Genomic DNA, 20425 nt, shown 5'->3' with positions numbered 1-20425 from the left:
TAGTCTTAATTAATTTATATTTTTATTTATTCATTTATATTCTTTCATATAAATCTAACTTGTAACTCCTTAGAACCCTCTCTGCTGTAAGATATTACTGTGCATGACGGTTCCCAGTAGGTTAAGTTGCAAGTTGGATATCTTTTATTTTTATAAATATTGTCAATAGTTAGTTGGATGATAAATTAGGTATAATTGTGTGCCTACCTACAGGTCATATCCAATAAACTCTAGGGAGTGGATAACTTTACATTACCCAGACCCACAATTTATAGATGGTATGATGAGCTTTGTGAAGTTCGTAAAAGAACATCTTACTAATAGAGAAACCATTCATTATCCATGTACCAGATGTAGATGTTTACGTTTACCCAGCCCAATCGATGATGTGGTGATAGATTTGATTAAATATGGATTTAATCCAACATATAGGGTGTGGAACATGCACGGTGAGCATGCATCGTTCAAGTGTACTAAACGTGCATCAACTTCTCACCAGTACCCTCATGTTACAGACTTAAACAACATTGTCAATGCAGTTGTTGAAGACCTTGGTGGTAATAACTTGGACAAAGCTATTTAAGATGAACCCAATGTAGCCCCCAGAGCTGCAGACGTGACTGGAGATGCTTTAACCAATGAGTTTGAAGCAAATCTATGAGATGTGATGACTAAGTTCTATCCTTGTTGTCATAAATTCACCGTGCTGACTTTCATAGTACAACTCTTTAAATTAAAGGTGAACCATGAATGAAGTGAATAAAGCTTTATAGCTCTTCTTTAACTATTCTAGAGTGTCTTGTCATCTAGTAATAAGACTCCAATTAATACCTACTAAGTGAAGAAGATCATTATAAAGTTGGGTCTTGATTACCAGAAGATCCATGCATGTCCAAATGACTGCATGTTATACTGGAGAGAGCATGAGACGAAGATAAGTTGTCCAAACTGTGGTACTTCTAGGTATAAGACAGAATTTGATTTGAAGTCGAGACAAGCTCCTGCGAAGGTGTTAAGGTATTTTCCATTAACACCAATGTTACAAAGAATGTACAGTATGCCATGGGTGGCAAATGAGATGACCTGACACTTAATCAAAAAAATGTAGAGTGGAAAGATGGGGCATCCGGTGGACTCCAGCACTTGGAAGTTTGTTGACAACAAGTATAAGGATTTTTCAGCAAAATCTCACAATGTTAGATTGGGTCTAGCCATAGATGGGTTTAACCCCTTTGGCACTTTCAGCATGTCGTACAGTTCTTGGCCTGTTATGTGTATGACGTATAACCTTTCACCAAAGTTATTATGAAACCGTAATTTACTATGCTCACTTTACTCATTGAGGGACCATGACAGCCCGGGAAGGATACTGATGTGTATTTGGAGCCATTGATTGTTGAGTTACAAGACTTGTGGTTGAAAAGGATGACGACAGTTGACGCATACTATGGAAACAGGTTCAACATGCGTGCCATCTTGCCGTGGACAATTCACAACTTTCCCGCATATGGTAATGTTTCTGGTTGTAGGACCAAGGGTAAGTATAGTTGTCCTCCATATGGTCCCCACACATATTCCTTACGACTATACCATGGAAAAAAACACATTTATATGGGTCACAGAAGGTGGTTGCCACTAAACGACGAGGCTAGAAAGGACACAAGTGCGGGCACCTTCAATAAGAAGGTGGAGCCGTGACCACAACCGATTCGTCTGATTGGGATTGAGGTCAAAAGCATCACTGCGAAACTAAATGTGCATTGGGGGAAGATCGAAAAGAGGAAACAAATAGGTACAAAAGGAGGATGGGAACGAGCTGATGATGCTGAATCAGCATGCTTCTTATAGTGGTCCATATTATATGATCTGAAGTATTGGAAGGATATTCCTGTATGCCATAACCTTGATGTTATGCACATTGAGAAGAATGTATGTGAAATCCTTATTGTGCTGATGTTGAACACAATTGGAAAAACTATGGATGACGCTAATGCTCGCAGAGACTTGAAGCGGTAGGAATAAAGAAGCATCTATGGGTAGAAAATACTAATGACAAGGTGATCCAAAAATGAGGTCCTTTTTTGCTTCAAAAAGAAGAGAAAATTTTTTCGTCCAGACTTTACGTGAGCTTCGTGTTCCAGTCAGTTTTAGTGGGAATCGGAAGAACATCGTAAATGAAGATAGTGTGGATTTAAAGGGAATGAAGTCTCATGATTACCATGTGCTATACAACATCTGCTTCTAATTTTGATCCAACATGCATTCAAGGATAGTAAGCATATGTGCACTATAATTAGAAGCTTTAGTACCTTTTTCAATGCCCTATGCTTGCAAACCATAGATAATGAAATGTCAATGGTTCTCGAGAAGGGCATGACAAAGACATTATGTGAGCTTGAGATTACATGCCCTCCTTCAATTTTTGTTGTGATGATGTATTTGCTTATCCACTTGGCTTACGAGGCTCGCATATATGGTCCTATCTACTATCAATGGATGTATCCATTGGAAAGGTATGATATGATTTTAATGTGAATAAACCCATCCAGCATCTACAATTACATTTTTTAATGTGTCGTTAACTCTTTTAGGTTCCTGAAGACGTTTAAGGCATTCATCCGCAATAAGACACGACCTGAAGGTTGTATAGCAGAATGATACATTCAAGAGGAGCACTTATATACTGCAACCAATATAGAGGCAAAAATAATACAAGCCTCTTGGAGAAACTGGAAAAGCGGTTTGATGGATCAATTTCACTCCCACCGAAGTTGTAAGATATTGTTGATGACTTTGAAGTTGACGAGGTTGGCCCAGTTGGCCCTGGTCAAAGTGTCATTTTAGAAGGTATTGAATATGAACAGGCTTGTACCTGGGTACTGAAAAGTCAACATAACTATGATGCATGGCAAGGGTATGCACTAAACTTAGCTTGTATGTATATGTCTTCTTAATTTTTTACAAATTTGATTCAACATAATTGTAACAATATTTCTGAAAAAAAATTGTCAATTTTGTAACAACCTTCTTAACGTGCAGAAAATATGTTAATTTCTTGAAGCAATGCACTATAGCTGCCGGGAAGAGGACTAAGGTGACGAGTGATGATGAGTCCATACCTTGGTTGAAGAAACAGCTAGACTTAGATGAATCAAGTAATCAAGTCTTCAGAGATATAATTAGGGGACCAAATGCTTTTGTAATGCAGTACAATAAGTATTGTACTAACGGTTTCCTCTTCGTCACCAAGGATTACGAAGAGAATAAAATGAACCAGAACAGTGGGGTTAGCACAGATATATGGCCACCTTCCGATCTAGTGCCAAGGACAAGAATACAGTGGATGAATCTGTACCTTATTACGGGGTCCTCCGCAAAATCATCCAATTGAAGTACTGAGAAGGGTACAAGCCAGTCCTACTAAAGTGTGATTGGGTGAAGGTGACACATCAAGGTGTTTCTTTCGATGCTGAAGAGAATTTGAGATTAGTGAATTTGTCTAATCTTCTCAATTTAGACCAAGTGGGTGATGAGTCGTTTATTCTTGCAGAGAATGTCGTGCAGATTTTCTATTCTAGAGATTTAAAAAATCCTAATTGGAATGTGGTCTTAGATGTTCCAAGAATGATTTTTGTCGAAGATGAGACGAGCCTTTTATCAGAAACACAGGTTGCAACTGATGCTGAAGTAGGACCTAATCTCACTGAAGTAAAGATGGGTGGCGAGTTGTTATTCAATGACAATGAAGATATTTGTGTGGTTGTTGAAAAGAAAAAGAAAAAGAAAAGAAAGCGAGTAGGGAGAAAAAGTTGATTTGTTGGTACTTTTATGTATGTAACGAAACAATTTTGATTTAGGACCTTTTTTATTTTCCCATTATTATATTAATGTAGTGGAAAATATTTACTACTTTTTTTACTCGTCTCTTTATTATACTTAAATTGAAACTCGATGCTACTAATTTTACATTGTTTTAAAGTAAACTGATGTCGCTATTTGGATAGAGATTTTTATAGCAATTACATTAAGAATTGAAATTATTATAAATTACTTAATCAATTACTACAATAATTTGTTTTCCTTATTTGGTTTGTAGCATTAAGCGATGTAGCCCTTAAAGATGTATTGGATAGTCTAGTCTCCTATCTTCTTTTTATGCTTGGGTTTGATTTATATTGCCAATGAAATAGGCATATGGATCTAGAGGCAAAGTCATTGGCACAAAGCCGCTAGGGGATACAGCCTATGAAGATGCCATAGGTAATAAGATAGCTTTTATATTTTTCTTCTTTTTAAACTCACACTACCAAAAAAATGAGCAAAGGCTACGGACTATGAGGATCTATTGCTACGGTTATAAACTGTAGCTATATATCTACGGATTAAATCCGTAGATAAAAGATACTGACCGTAGCAAGAGATTGACAATCCATAATGTGCACTATAGCGCCCACCACAATATATGGGTTTTATCTAAGCCATCCATCCATTTTGAAAAATCAATTTAGGCATGAGAGTAAAAAATGAGGCAGACGAAAGCTCAGATGGACCAGACGATTGGAAACAATGGAGATTAAACCACATGTCCTTCCTATGGTGTGGTCCACTTGAGCCTTTAATCTTCCTCATTTTTTGGGATCGTGCCCTAAAATGAGCTATAAAAATTAATGGACGGCATGGATAAACCACACGCATCATGGTGGGCTCCACGAAGCCGCTTACAGGATCGTCCATCCGTTGCTAGGTCTTGTTGGGTACCCAATCCATGCCCAAAAAGGGCGCGCCCCTAAAATAGAGCCCGCGCCTAAAAAGCCCTTTCATCTCTTCCCCCCTCTCTCTATAGCACCAATCTCTCTCCTTTTCCTCTCCAATCTCTTTGTACCCAGTTAGTACGGAATCCTCTTGAATCCCTCAACAAGAATCCCCTTTTCCTCTCCAAAACTAAAATTCACAAAACCCTAATCTTTCATTTATGAAAAATCTAGATCCCTTCAATCTCAAATCCTCGTTCTCCCTCTATCTCCCCTAGACTCCTTGATTTTACATTCTTTGAATATTTAAGGGACAACCTACATCAAGTTGACGAGAGACTAGCAGTGGTAATCGAAAAACAAAAGCAATCTTCAGATATGGAGGTTAGTTTTTTCTATTTGAATCTTTAATGTAGAAATGTCATTTTTAATGAGGTCTTAGTAGTAGGTTGTTGTCCTACAGATGAGTAGACTTGATGCAAGGATCATGCAGAAACTTGATGTCATGCAGCAATTGGAACGTGAGCTTGAGGCCAAGTCTACCTTTGATTATTGAGAAGTTACGTTACTCCTCATGAAGAAGTTCTTGTGGGTCTGTATTGATTTGGTTTAACTGTTTTCCTCTATACTTGCCCGATTGAGGTCGAGTTTAAATGTTGTTGTTGGTTATCTTCTTTTGGCAGGCACGTTTGGAGGATTTAGCAGGCAAAGATGCCAAAGAGAAATCTAATGTTGCTATAAAAGACCTTTTTGTGGAGCTTGCACTTGAGGCCAAAAGCAATGTCAACAAAGGAGGTGATGATTCAGAACAGATATAGGCAATGTCAAAGAAAAAGAAGAAGAAGGATTACAGAAGAGCTAAGAATCCAAAGGTTTTCAACTGTGTTGGGTCTGGTTCTGTTTCTTTTATTAGGACTGCTTTCATTTAATACCACCTAATCTTTTTTTTTCTCAGGGCGTTGGTCATGACAAAGATACTCTCACGCATCAGGAAACTGAAGAACAAGTGGACGCCTTTCTCTCTCTGTATACAGAATGATCTTTTAGTTGTCATTATATATATGAACAAACAAACACAAACACACCACCTTAATGTGTCTCGGACATCTAAACTGTGCATCTAGTTGGTCCCCCCTTGGATATGAGATCTCCCAAACATTAGACGAATATGAAAATCGGGTGGGCTACACCATCTGGAATTGTGTGAAATCATGCCTAAGGCATCTAAAATCAGTTTGTTGGGCCCACTTGAGTCTTGGAAGCCTGTAATTTTGTGTGGCCCCTCATGTAGGTGAGGCACACAATGGACAGACGGATATCTGAACCACACAGATAATGCAGCAAGGTTTTACAACACTTTGCATGTGTTATATGGCCAAGCTTTTACTTTTCTCTTGCTAAGTTGTCAAGGCAGTGAGAAATCTACGAGGATAATTATACCTACACAGGGTATGGCTAACAATTTCAAGTTGTAGGAAGGTTTTAATTGACAAATTTCTTACACAAGGATGAGTTATCAGTTATGAGAATATTATAACAATTGACATCAAATGTGGAGACTGAATATGTTTCTCCAATAACATGAACAAGTACAGTTCAGTTTGTGTTGCTTTTAAAGATCAGATATTTTCTTTTTAGCTTTTAGGGAATCATTAAGTTTCATAGTTGATCTAATTGCTTGTGATGTTTATTTAATAATTGTCTTAATTTCTTCATAAACGATTCCGGCAAACGTTTTTAGAGGCCTCCAAAGAAAGCACTGGAAGGGTCCTTTACCTTGGATTCATTGTTATGGCTTGTTGAGATCAATTGAAACAAAAGAATTAGTAATTGCTGTAAGTTTCCTCTTGTGAAACCTTGGTTGAGATGCTTTTCCTTAGCTAGATCCACGGTTTATTCGGTATCTTTCTTTTATGCTTCTAGATTTTGTTTTAATATGAATGAATGAACACTTTGTTCTTCCCATTTTCCAACTGCTTAATTTTCTTTTAAATCTGTGATGGTTCATAACATTTTGAATTTGTTTCTCTTATTTTAGGAAAACAATAGGTTGGTGATGTTGGTGCTTTGTATATCCTAAGCAGCTCCTATCTTTGCTAGGACCAATACTACTTATGCTAGTTAGAATAGTCTGCACCCTGTTTATCTGTAGAATATGATAAGTCTATCCACCAACAATTTCTAGAGATGGTAAGAGACTGGGTTGTTGGTTAAAACTTAAAACAAAACCATAATATGAAATAACCGTGGGGTCTGTGGAAAGCCACAAAAGGATACTATTATGCATGGCCAAGCCTTGGTATCTTTATCAACAAAGACTGGCTCACCAGTTGATTGAAGATTTTTCTGCACTGCTAGCCTCCCTATAAGTGTGAACTGTCTTATGGCTTGAAGGTTTTGTGCCAAAATCTGATGCAAAACCTTGGAATGTCATCCATACTCCAGTTTTTTTCACATAAAGTATTAACAGATTGTACTCTAGGAGGGAGAGAATAATGAATTACATATTCTAACTTAATGCGTCTACCCATTTTCGGCTAGCATGTTAAACAAGTATCATTTCATCTTCATTTTAAATTATTCCAATCACCAAAAAACCTCCTCCCTCTGTAATTGTGCCCTTTTTCACTTGTTTAATGAAATCCATATTTAATCTTCCTTTGTTCCCTAATGTACTGCTTTTACATTCTTAATGAAAAGTGGAATGACCTCTGGTTCCCATGCTTCAATTGGCATGGGAGTTGGTTCTATTGTCCCAACTTATTTACCTTTTCATGTTCTCACAAAAAAAATATTTTTTTGAAACATTTTAGTTAAATTAAAAGCTTTTCCCCCTTTTTTTTTTGCAGGAAGTTGAGGCTACTTTGAATGCTAAGGATATCCAATCACAAGTACAAAATCACCTATGGTTGTAGTACGAAAGTAGCTACAGTAAAGCTAGGGTCCTCAAAGAATCGTTGTTGATGTGATTATGATGTCTTCTTGGTTTCCATTTGCAGATGTGTGATTAGGACATCGATGTTTTAGGTGGTGGCAACAACATGTGGAGTTGGACTAGCCATCAACTTCACCTCTATGTGGTTTTTAAACCAAACAGGTCCCACCACGTACAGGTAAGAGTCATATACCACCGAGAGACTACTAATGAATAGTCTTCCTACCACCACATAGTCATATGCCTCCCATCCGCACAGGGTCCATCAGATCAATAGTCTTCCTACCAAAGACTGTACTTTTGTTGAAGTTGAGGACCCCATGTAATCTCTTTGATCAATAGTCTTCGATTGATATCTTGACATGCCTCTTGCCATTTGATGTCATGAATATCTTTTGGAGTCAATGAGTTTTGGGTTTGAAGGTTACTTGTTGGAGTCAATGAGTTTTGGGTTTGAAGGTAATCTACTTGATCCTCTAGTTTGAAATTTTTTGCCATGTGGTCTACATGTGGTGTAAAACCAGCTTTCAACTTATAATTTTCGGTTCTAGTTTTTCTATCCTTCTACTTTACATGAGTCGGCAAAAAGGCTCATAACTGGTATATGCTTGATGTGAAGGGACATTCAAAATTCTCCTTAATGCAGGTCTTCCCACAGATGGAAGTCTATTACTCTTTGTTATTTTGTTTGCTGTAACCATTTCTTTGAGTCCCCATTATTTTTTACTAATCATCAGAGACCATTGTTGTTCTTTCTTACGAAGTGTTGTATTCTCTTTCTTCTTAAGTTAGTTCCCTTTTATTTCATGTCTATCATTTTTCATCTTGGCTATAAAGAATTAGAAGCTCACTTCACTAGCTTTTTCATCTGGCTTTTGCAAAATTTGGAATTTGCTAGCAACATAGTAATTTAGCCTTCTTTTTTCTCATCGCCTTTTATTTTGTTGCAAACTCCAAAATACATGTATGGTATTCTTATTTCTCTACTTCATAACTCATCTTCAGAGACATGAAATATTTATTTTTCATTGCAGGTAGTTAAGTGAACACAAGAGCCTATCGGATAAGAACAAGTGGTAGAGATCAAGTCTCTTAAAGCACTAGTATGTTCATGATCTGGGACAATCTTCATTCTGCATTTAGCTCCTTCTTATCATCTAATTTCACTGTCATCTATCTTAACATTTTCCTTGGAATTAGATTGAGCTACAGATCTTTCAAGAATACTTTTAGGGATTATTATCTCTGAATGAGAAGGTATTTACAACTGTAGGAAATGAAATATTGCAGATCTTTCAGAGTGATGCTTATCAAGCCACAGGCTGGTACAACCTCCTATTCTCAGCTTTCCTTCAAGTAAACAATGAAGTAGCAATGGAAGTTTTCGGGTTGTCTTTTGCTTATATGCTTGTTTGCTTGTCTTTTGCTCTTTCATTGTCATGTATATTACTTCCATTATCAAGTCATTGTCTGGTTCTGGATATTCTCATGGATACTAATCTTTGCATTTTTGTTCAACAGGATGATGATTTAGATGAATCGATTTACACTCCAGATTTGTTGGTTTGAGCTAATCCCTTTTTTTCTTTTACTTTTCTCCATAATCTTTCAAAAGGGGACAAAATCTTCATAATCCATTAATTCTTTTTCCATATAGGTTGTTGATGTTTTGTTGAGAGCACGTCATCTTAAAATTATAAAGATTACAATTCTATTTTTTTTTCCTCCAATGAATCTGTTTTGGAGCAGTTCCATACATTGTTTTCCGTGTAAATGTTAAGTGGTCAGTAACATCCAAACACACCCTAAATGTGCCGATCCCATTCATTTGGTTCAATTTTTTTTCAACTGGGTATATTTTTATTTCCTTAAAATTTTCTTATGATTACTAAAATAGATTCATTCAAATCCAATTAGCAATCAAAATAAATGTTACTTCAACTACTAATGGTATAAATGTTTCTAAGCCCATGTATTGGATTGAAGTGAATTTATGAATGCAACCTATATTTTTATGTGCATTTGCAGAGTTTTTAAGAATGGGTCCTAGACCAAACACTTTCAGTTACACAGAACTGAAGACCCCCACCGAAGACTTCAATCCTGCAAATAAGCTGGGTCAGGGTGGATTTGGCATCGTTTTTAAGGTCAGTTTGTTTTTATTCTATGTAAACTACAATGATCAGAAATTTTAAATGGTCCAGAGCCTCAGTATGGTGATTGCATGCATGTGGGCCTAGTTGTGGATGAGGAAAGCCCACTCCCTGATGGAACAATCAAAAAACCTTTGATAGGTAATCTACGAAAAAAAGGCAACCTATGAAAAGATGGTAAGAAAAAAAAATTAAAAAACCTAGCAACTGTTCACCTTCGATGGAAGAAAAGACAATGATCAAATGGTTGGGATCTTCGAATTTGAGAGATATTTAGGTCATCAGCCATCTTTAATATTGCACTTCAGATCCATGGTTTGCATCGCATCCAAATCATTCAATTCCTTAGGTTGAGCATGTGTATGGAAATTGTCATACACTTTTCTACTACTAGAATTTCCAAATGAAAAATGCTTGTAAGGAAAACCAATTGATCTGATTTGCACTACAGGGCACATTACTAGATGGGTGGATAGTGGCTGTGATAACTGACTGGATACCACCAAATAAGGCCCCATTTGGATACCACCAAATAAATTACTTTTTCTACTTACTACAGTAGATAACTGACTTTTTTGTTTAGTGAAACCATTTTTTTAGATAACTGACTTAATTCAGATAAGTTTGGTTTATGATTTGTTATAAATAACTTTTTACTTAAAAGTAATTAGTCACTTCAGTTTTTTTTTCTTCGCTTTTCTACTTTTCATTAGTTTCTGAAGAGATGCAACAGGAGAGACGAAAGAGAGGAGAAGCTGATAAGTATGTTGTTTACCAAACATACTTTTCTTCTTAATAAGTAGAAACTAAGATAAGCTACTTGTGGCATAAGTAACTTAATTATCTTAAGTAGCTTACTATCCAAATGCCCCCTAAATGAGATGAACTCATTTTTAAGTTGCAACCAAACAGACCATTAGCATTTTTACAGGGGATTGGGAATTTGGTTATTTCCACTAGTTTAAAGTGGCAACCAAACATGCCATCCAAATGCAGCCTTATACCATTCTGTTAGTGATAAAATTTGAACAATACATGCAATCGATTTGAAGAATATGAACTGACCTAGTGATAGGCCACTCTCATGGATCAATTGACTATAGTTTTCAGTTGTTTATAATCATATGATCTTATATAAATTTTTTGTTGGACTGTCGATCTTAAAATTTTCTTAATCTTTTAAAAGTGAGCAATAGATTAGAGTTTTATAAAGTTGTTTGATTTTTGAGATTGGGGATCAATGAAGAGTTTGTCAACTATATGGATGGTCTAGAAGGCTGCATGGGATGTGCCAATGTGCTCCATGTTAGCAAGATCCATGTTGTTCATGTGCAATGGTCCCCGCCATGTATGTACCATGGCCCAAATATACTGTCATGAGATAAACCATGACAAGATTGTAGCCCACCTAATGATATTAGACTAGCTTGTTTTCTGGCCACTACACATACATGATGGGCCCACTGAAGGAATGGCCTGGACCTTGTACACACATGCCAGCAGTGGTGCATGGGACGCAGAGTACAATTCAAAATCCTACTGTAACAGGTAGATGTAGGAGATCTTGATTGTACTATATTTCAATGCTAATGGCTGTCATTTCCTTGCAGGAGAGTAAATTGCATCTGGATTGGCATACCCGCTTCGAGATATGCTTGGGGATAACAAGAGGTCTCGCTTACCTTCACGAGGAAACCAGGCCTTGCATTGTTCACAGGGATGTCTAATAATGGAATGACGCTGTACTCAGGTTAGACATGTGGCCAGATAGCCAAATTTTGTGAGTTCTCTCTATTGCATCTTAATAGACTGCTCATCTCTTCCACATTGTAGTCAAAATGGAGTTTGTTCATTTTATCATGGATATCTGATTAATTGTGATTTGAGGTGCATCTTAATAGATAAGTATAGAATTAGAGTTGGTTGTAACAACTTTATGAAGTTTGCCATTAATTGTTAAGGAACACTATGATATTTGAATTAGGTATGCTATGTAGAACATCTGAGCCATCCAGGTGGGCCTCACCATGAATCACTTGGCATGAAATAGAGCCATTTCACTCATGGTGTAGGTGACCCATCAAAATCCATATGCCAGTGATCTAAACATACGTGCATGTGTGGCCCCCCTAATGCTATGAGGAACATTCAAGTGTCAAATGCATCTTATAATTCAAGCACAGATGTTACATCTTCCCCTGAGATGATGGAACATGATCTCTACTGGGCTATTCAGAGAGGCGTTAATGAAATGATATGGAAATCAGATGCTTTGGAGGATGATCAGAAATGTGCAGTTTCACATGCGGAAGAGGGTTTGATGTGAAAAGAATCATCTGTGCTTGGAGAATATGTCTCATCCCTATCAGGAGAGACACGAAGACATCCTCCAGCTCCCCTAGCTCCTGAGGGTGACCTTATACATGGCAGAAATGTATTGTCAAAATCTGCTATTCAAACTACAGTATTTGATGGATTTGGTCCGACAAGTTGTGATGGACACATTTCCGTAAAGAATCTAGGTTCCTCATAAGGTAACAACTCATTACTTCTTGCTTCTTTTTTGAAAATGATGTTGTATCTCAGTTTTGTAGTAAATTTTCTGAGATTCATTACTTTCTTTCCAGGCATCACTTGTCAGATTTGTCAAAACCCGAGTTTCCTTCTGATGATGGGGATGAAGGCAAGACTTCATTGGGAGTTTCAGATGCCCTTCATCTCCCTAGTAGCTCAGCCGACATGTAGGAAAGATGTGATATCAGCATTCTATGGAAGAATTCAACATTGACTCGTATAACAAGTGCTTGAAGCTAGCTAATAAGCGACCTAGGATTTTGCAATAATACTTCACCTTTATGTTGTTTGGATGGAATAATACCTGTTTTTTTTTTCTAGATTTCTATTCCAAATAAAAACTAAAATTTCAATTTGAAAAGTGGGTGTGATTCTCATGTTTTTCTCCACCCACATAATTGACAATGAAAATGCAAGCCATTTGAATGAATGAATGATTATGCAGGTGGTGATTGAATGAATGAATGATTATGCAGGTGGTGATTGAATGAATGAATGATTATGCAGGTGGTAATTGAATGAATGAATCATTATAATTTTTTTTAAATGTAAGAAATAGCTACGGATATTAACTGTAGCTGTTATTAAATTTGAAATATTGCTACGGATCCAGCACTACTTTTAGCTACAAATAATATCCGTAGCTGTAGGTCATTTAGGCTACAGAAATAGTTGCTATGGATTATATTTGTAGCTATTGTAATCTATGGCTATAGATTAAATCCATAGCCATAGGTTGTAGACCTATTGACATGGCACCTACGACTACGGTCATGCTACGGACGAAAATCGTAGCCATAGGTCTATAGCTACGGATTAAATCCGTAGCCTTTGCCCAATTTTTTGGTAGTGTCAGCATGTAATTTTCTTTTATATTGGCGGTGATGAAACATGTGTGTAGCTAATTTCCCATTTTATGCAACAGGTTGTCATCTTCATCGTCTAAGAAGAGAGGTCCCACGCAAGGTCGAGAATTAAATGAGAAGACTTCATTGAAGAGGGTCATTATGACTAATGAATTTGGGCAACCGAATGCGGGGGATATAAATCAAGTCACATTCAATTCACGCATTGGTGTTCTCACCCGCACCCACATCCCGATCACCTACGGAGCCTTTCGCCAGGTGCCTCCTGCGCACCTTCAGAGGGTCATTGACAGCTTGGAGTATAGTTATGATTTTCAAAATAACCAACATGTGATGACAAATTACGTTCATGAACGCGTGAATACCTCTTGGAGAAATTACAAGAACCAGTTGCATTTAAAGTATATTAAGGACAAGGATCCTGCAGCTGTGAAATCTTCTCCAGCCCCTATTTGTGTGCCTATCGAGGATTGGATACTCTTTGTGGATCAACATAATACAAATGAATTTAAGGAATTAAGTGCTAAAAATGCATCCAATCGGGCTAAACAAGTTGGCCCTTCTATACGTGGGCGGCGTAGCATGGCTATCATACGCCATCAGATGGTACATGTCTTAAAATATATATCCTATCTTATTTATGATGATTATATGAAATTATTAGTCATTTAATTCCATTACTAATGTGTTTTAGCATGTATGTAATGTGGAAAAGGCAATTGAGAGGAATCTTACTAGTGATGCCGAGGTTGGTAGGGCTAATGTGTACATCAGAGCCCATACAACAAAGGATGACAAATTACAATTTCCCAAAACCTTTGTAAGTGCAACCCTCGTGCATCCTGTCATTATCTATATGAATTTTAAATGTGACTTTCAATTGCAAATTTTTCTTTTGGATGTTGTCATAGGAAAAAATAAAGTCGATTCAGAGTAGTAATCCTGCATCTCGGATGACCAATGTAGATGATACCCTTACACAGGTATATATGCTTGTCCTTCAAATACTTGAGTTTATTTATACTTATGCATTCTCTGATAAATCGACTTGCAATTCTAATTACAGTCAATTGGGAGTGATAGTAGAGGGTGCATGCAGGGTATAAGTGGAAATGTAGGCAACATTGCATTGAAGAAGACAATCCCTATTGTAGATAAGCTCAATGTGGTGACACAGGATCGAGATAATTTGAAGGAGGAAGTAGGTGAAATGAAGAAAATCCTGGTAGACCTCCATATGAAGGTTAATTGTATTGTAGAAAAGCAAGGGGAATAGAGGGCTGTGTGATCCATCGACAATACCTCCATTTAAATCTAGTCAGGCCTCGTCGATATGTATGTGTTTCTCTATTACTAATTCATGTTTATGATTATATGCACCTCCATTTAAAAATACTAATGACATGTTATACTTGTACATGTAGCCTGATTTGATAAATATTGGTAAGAGATGTGATCTTTGCGATTGGAAGAAACGGGTAGTTGCTCGTGGTGAGGTGCATGAAATTGATCCAACTGCCCATGTCCATAGAGTAGATCTGGGTGAAGGAAATTTTATTGTTGTCCTGATTGAGATTATAGCTTCGCATGCAGAGTTGTGGAAGGAAGATGGTTATTATTATACAATTGGAGAGGTTGACGTAGGAGGATTTTTTGTTTAGTCCAAGCTATTTCTAACCATCTATCTATGATGTTTATGATTAGACATTACAATAATTGACACAATTTACTTTTGTTTTTAAACTATACAGTAACATAGACACTTATCTGAATATTATGGAATGGAATGGATTTAACTCTCACATTAGATCACACCCACATAGATGGAATGGATTTAACACTCACATCAGATTACACCCACATATATGGAATGAATTTAACACTCACATCAGATTACACCCACATATATGGAATGATATGAAATTTATTTAGCACTCAAATCAGATTACACCCACGTATATGGAATGGAACGGAATGAATTTAACACCCACAATTATGCATTGATATATTTGGTTGGCATTTTAACCTCCCTTTGAGGAATTGAAAGATTTGTAATAATTTTCACTTCTTTTAATGTTATTTACACTTAGGGGAGAGAGAGAGAGAGAGAGAGAGAGAGAGCCATAGGGAATTTTCATTATCTGTGGCAGTTGTTGCAGAGAATGCGATCAGCCCCGATGAGAAGTTCATCATTATTCCATGACTTGTAATGCCCTAGTTTTTTAGACCTGAGTATACAACTAGTTTCCTAAAAGCCCGGGTGTTAGCAGTTAATAAAAAAGATAATTAAATCAAATCAAAGTGCGATTAATGGAACCAAGTGTAGTATAAATGTAGCTCAAGCAATAACAATATCCTAAACCACTCAGCTAAGCCCATATACAAAATCTCAAATCTTAAAATGTACTGAAATGATAATAAACAAATAGTCTACTGATTTAATCCAAAATAAGCAGCCGCCTCCTGGTATGGCTCATCCTCAAATGGCTCCTCCTCTGCTGCGACGGTAGCAATCTCGTGGTCCATTATGGAGTCATCCGTCCCTGCGCCTACATCCTCTGTATAGTTGAACATTGATGAATGAGTGGCCAGCTTAGTGTGATTTCCCCTCGAGATTACATACTACCGCCCTAGACAAGAAATAACATAAAACATCTAGACAACCAAAACATAGTAAATGCAGTTTTATTATATGCATGAATGCGTGAATGCAATCATCGCTCTGGGGATGCTCATCTGTGCGGACATTGGGCTCGTCACCCATGCAATCATCGACCTGGGAATGCTCATCCAGTCGGACAGAGTGCGTAAACCATGTACGTTAGCGACAAATGCTGGTCTGTGCCATGTATGCATGATTAGCCAACCTTTATTAGTCCAGTTATAATCAGCCGATTTAAATAAGTTCAAGGTCACTACGGGGGCTCATCACCAGCATAAGCCGACAGCTCGGGCATAGGTCCCATACCACCATCCCCAGCTTATGAGACTACCACCTTAGGGTGTGTATAGAACCCATCAACATGTGGCCAATCATGCTCTCCCTATATGGGTTCTACCATCATATGCCGACTAGCAATGAAGTTTTGAAGATACAAAATACATTGACTAAAATGGGTCAGTATGTATGATATAAACGTGATTAAGCTAACATTGACGACAAAATGTGGAAGGGTTCATTCCGTAGTCAGGTAAGTGTAATCACTCCATAGATGGTAAAACCCCATGAATCAAATGCCACTAATCATAACCTCCAGGTTGAGGGTCTATTCTCATCACAATCAGTTCCGTTACACCCTAAGCTCGGACTCTCTTTAAATAGGAGTTTCCATAGAGAGATTTCGACAATATGTGACTAGCAACCAATACAATCATATGAGGATGCAACATAAAGATGTAAGCATGATTCAATACTTAAAGCGAAGCTCACGTATGTATACAATTCAAGAGACATGTGCCCGTAGCTTATCAATTCTAAACATGTAGGTATAGTAAACTGATCAAGAATCTAGGACATACTTTTTAATAGAACTAATCAAGTGATTTAACGAATTCCAAGAACATGTGATAAAGTAAACAAATCGAATGGTCGGTCCTATGACATATGATGAAATAGATTAAGGGTTTGATCACTTCTAAAATATCTATTTAATAGCTAATCAATGGTTAGATAAAGCAAAAGGGCATGTATTCAGACAAACAAGTTGAATGATCATCTATTCCTAGGATATTATTTGTAACTATTATAAAAGACTATCCCTAATCTAGTTTAGAGATGGAAAACATAAGGGGAAAAAAATCATCACCTAAGTTGTCATAGTCCTGCCCTTAACTTGAATCCTCGCATGTAACTAATGGCCCCGAGTTTCGCAAGTAGCTTCCTAGAGGATTAGCTTGCATTAGCTAATAACTCCTAAACATATTGAAGGTTTGTGTGTGTGTGTGTGTGTGTGGGGGTGTTTGTGTGCATGAATAAATCATTCGGGCTAGCTTTGGAGCGGTTGGGCCCACCAATTTTTTTTGTCCTTCAAATGGTATGGGCCCAATGTGGTTTGGTTGTTTAGCCCCAGCCCATATAGTGGCCCAAATGGAATTTGGGCTGGACCAGCAATACATGAGGCTCACTATGACTGATCTCACGCACAACCCACTTGTTGTAAGGTGAGGCCCACTGTGCGCATGGTGAGGTCCACCAGTCTGGGTGGCGTGATCCATGTACGGCCCACTGAGGTTGGATCTCAGTTTGCACAAGCCCACAACACCGCGTGTTGGGGCCCACTGGGTCTTAACCCAGGGGTGCGGCTCACCCACTGATTGTAGCGTGGCGCCCTGATTGTGGCGCGGCCCACCTATTTTGAATGAGGTGTGGCTAGCTTGTTTTTGTGGTGCAGTCCATCTGATTTGAAGGACCTAGGTGTGGCCCACATTTGCTTAAGGCGGGACGCACAGAACTAGATTTCGGCCCACCTATGGGACTGGACAGATTGTCCGGCCCACCTAGATTTTCTAGCACTTGGTGAGGCCCAAAGGACTTGGACCGGTGGGGTGCTTGCAGCCCAGATCAATGCCCTGATAGAGGGTCGATCCCAACGCCATTCTAGCCTGATGAGGGTCTGATTCCAGACTTGCTTGAGGGTGCTCTCAGCCCATGGTTCTAGGTTGATTTCAGTCCACAATGTGGGCTGGTTTCGGCCTATTTCTTATGGCAGAGACCCAGCAAATGAGGTGGGTTCCACGGCCCAGACGAAGGCCCATAACAGCTTCAAACCACGGCCCATTTAAAGGTCCATTTTCTATTCGATTTCTAGCCCATATGAGGGTCGGATTTCAGCATTTTTACAGCCCATCTGAGAGATGTTTCAACTCAGATTTAGGGCCAGTTGAAGGATGTCTTTCAGCTCCGTTGTGTGGCCTGAAGAAGGCTTGATTTCAGTTAGAAACAAGGTCCATTTGCTGCAACATTTATGGCCTAAAGTGCAACTCGTTATGGTCAGACTAGAGGCCCAAAACACAACCATTATTTGGCTTGGTTTCGGCCTAGCTGAGGCCCCTTTTTTTGCTTGGATTATGGCTAGATTTTTTGCCCCAACACAACCATTATTTGGCTTGTTGAAGCCTAATTTTTTTGGTCTGCTAACACAACCGGAAAGGCTGGGTTTCAGCCCGTATACATAGCCATGGTGAAGGCTAGAATTGGGCCTCGCTTTGTGCTGATTGCATCTCTAACAGCTAGGTGTTGTTAGATCGAAGAACGGAGTGAGGTAAGCCGTTACCTGCTTAGCTCAGATGCCAGTTGGGTTGACTCAACATAGTGACAACAATGGGCACCTACAAAAACACCAATCCATTTTAGTAAGGCTTCCTGACTGTAAGGAATTGACTGAGGCAACTAGGGCCTTACCTGATGGTTTTGGATCCCGGGATGAAGTGAACATAGCCCTCTCTCTCGACCAAGTCGAGCTACAGATGGGCCGAGTCGATCTGACTTGCTCACTCAGCTCTCTCTCTCTCTCTCTCTCTCTTTCCTTTCTCTCTCTCTTGGTGTGAATCCTTAGGGCAGCAGTGCCCTATTTATAGGCAGGGGAGAGAGAGTTCCAACGGTTGGAAAACGACTCTCCTTGCGACGGTCATGATCAAGAGACGGCCATGCATGGGACCAATCTGATCCTAGGGATGGATTGCTGACGCCTAAGCCTACTAGAAAAGTAGATTTTTAGGTATGGTGGGGCCCATCTCATGATCACATTCGGATGGGTTAATGGGGAAGATGATCTGGCCATTAATGGCAGATCACTACCCCATGCATATTGACATGATCTAGTCCATTTGAGTGGACCAAATGGGACCTCTGATCAATGTGGGGCCCACTTTTTGGACCTCAATCGTCAGTTTCAATTCATCTCACGAGAAAGTCCAGTTTTTGCCATTTTCTCATGAGATGAGATGCTTCTCTCTCTCATCTTGTACTACCTTTCAAGGGAGGGCTAGGATTGCCCCATGTGGCCTAGGGAAAGACCAGGGGCATGCCAACATACATTTCCCGGAAGGAAAATTCCACTTTTTTCTTTTCTTGAGCAGGCCATTGCTTGGCTATTTCTGGAAATGGGAGACCGTGACTCTTCCTGGAGAATAGATGGATGGGATGGCACTATCAAGCTGATCGTGGGCCATCCATGTAGCCATAGGTCGGCCCCACATCTCAAATCCTAGACACATGCCAACTTCTGGGCGATCCCGTCCCGAATTCCTCATCCCTATGCATGGGACCGAAACCTATAGGGTTTTGGTCCGCTGGACCCTATGAACAAGATGGATGGTTTGAATCATCCGGATAGTGGCCAGGGTGGGCCACTTTGGAGGCCGAAGTTCATTAGATTCAAATGGCGTTAGCGGAAAGAAAAATCTAAACTTTGTGCTTTGGTTTAGTCAAAGGTTGTTTTACCCATTTAGTGCATCCAGTGCACTTCGTGCATTAGAACTAGGGTGCACACGCACTCTGAGTGGGGTCCACTATGATGCTGATGACTAATCCACATCGTCCAATTGTCTTGGGGGCCCTATGTAGGGGGGTCCTGGCCCAGTTTGGGTAGTACTAAGGCCCCTCAGGTGGGCCGAATCACACTTCTTGGGCCACTTTATGGCCAGTACCGTTGATCTAATGGCCGGCTTGACTCAGTACCTAGTTTCAATAGCTAAATGTGAGTTTGAGATGCAGTAGTGCCTGGTTCTTTAATTGCTAGCCCCTGAAGGTCGATTACTAGGGCGTTGCTTCATTTCCTTACCATTACTTGACTTAAGGATTGTTTTAAGTCAAGATGATTAATCGAAGTTACCTTCTTGATTGTTGTGGGGTGCAAATCAGTTCATAGGCCTCTGATGGATGGCCTCAACATTGACTGGGAGCCCTATCCTGCATACATTGGGTTTGAGGTATCTAATTAATAAATCCTGATTTCCATTGATGTATGTTTAAGAGGTAACACCCGTGTACCACAGGTATGGGATGTTACATGGCTGTTGTTGGTTCTGCATATGTACAGAAATTATACCGAAAACAGGTGTGTAAATATTTTTGTTCATTAATTTTTTAGAAGTTTAGGTTTTGATTTTGGATTTCTCATAATTTGGCTGTGTTTTTTGTAGGGT

General features: G+C 38.8%; 1 protein-coding gene and 2 long non-coding RNA genes across 5 annotated transcripts; all 3 read left to right on the top strand.

Annotated features, from left to right (window-relative positions):
* Positions 1-4787: 4787 nt before the first annotated feature.
* LOC131233260 (uncharacterized) lies at positions 4788-5809 on the top strand. Its single transcript, XR_009165154.1, has 4 exons — positions 4788-5135; positions 5215-5343; positions 5435-5623; positions 5707-5809. It is a non-coding gene; the product is annotated as an uncharacterized LOC131233260 (long non-coding RNA).
* A 1488-nt stretch (positions 5810-7297) lies between these two features.
* On the top strand, positions 7298-11794 carry LOC131232999 (probable LRR receptor-like serine/threonine-protein kinase At1g56140). Of its 3 annotated transcripts, none has more exons than XR_009165021.1 (3): positions 7298-7864; positions 9715-9833; positions 11450-11794. XR_009165021.1 is itself a non-coding variant. In XM_058229550.1 (3 exons), the coding sequence occupies exons 1-3, from the start codon at positions 9460-9462 to the stop codon at positions 11564-11566; spliced, it is 246 nt and encodes an 81-aa protein (XP_058085533.1). In that variant the 5' UTR covers positions 9421-9459; the 3' UTR covers positions 11567-11794. The 3 variants fall into 3 exon arrangements, 2 of the variants coding, with proteins under 2 accessions (XP_058085533.1, XP_058085534.1); XM_058229550.1 differs by lacking the exon at positions 7298-7864 and adding an exon at positions 9421-9469; XM_058229551.1 differs by lacking the exons at positions 7298-7864; positions 11450-11794 and adding exons at positions 9421-9469; positions 10291-10451.
* A 2074-nt stretch (positions 11795-13868) lies between these two features.
* LOC131233933 (uncharacterized) lies at positions 13869-14906 on the top strand. Its single transcript, XR_009165416.1, has 3 exons — positions 13869-14099; positions 14191-14262; positions 14346-14906. It is a non-coding gene; the product is annotated as an uncharacterized LOC131233933 (long non-coding RNA).
* The last annotated feature ends 5519 nt before the right edge of the window (positions 14907-20425 follow it).

This window comes from Magnolia sinica, chromosome 18 (assembly GCF_029962835.1).
Source record: "Magnolia sinica isolate HGM2019 chromosome 18, MsV1, whole genome shotgun sequence".
NCBI classification, from domain to species: domain Eukaryota; kingdom Viridiplantae; phylum Streptophyta; class Magnoliopsida; order Magnoliales; family Magnoliaceae; genus Magnolia; species Magnolia sinica.
This window is presented reverse-complemented; position numbering and strand designations above follow the sequence as displayed.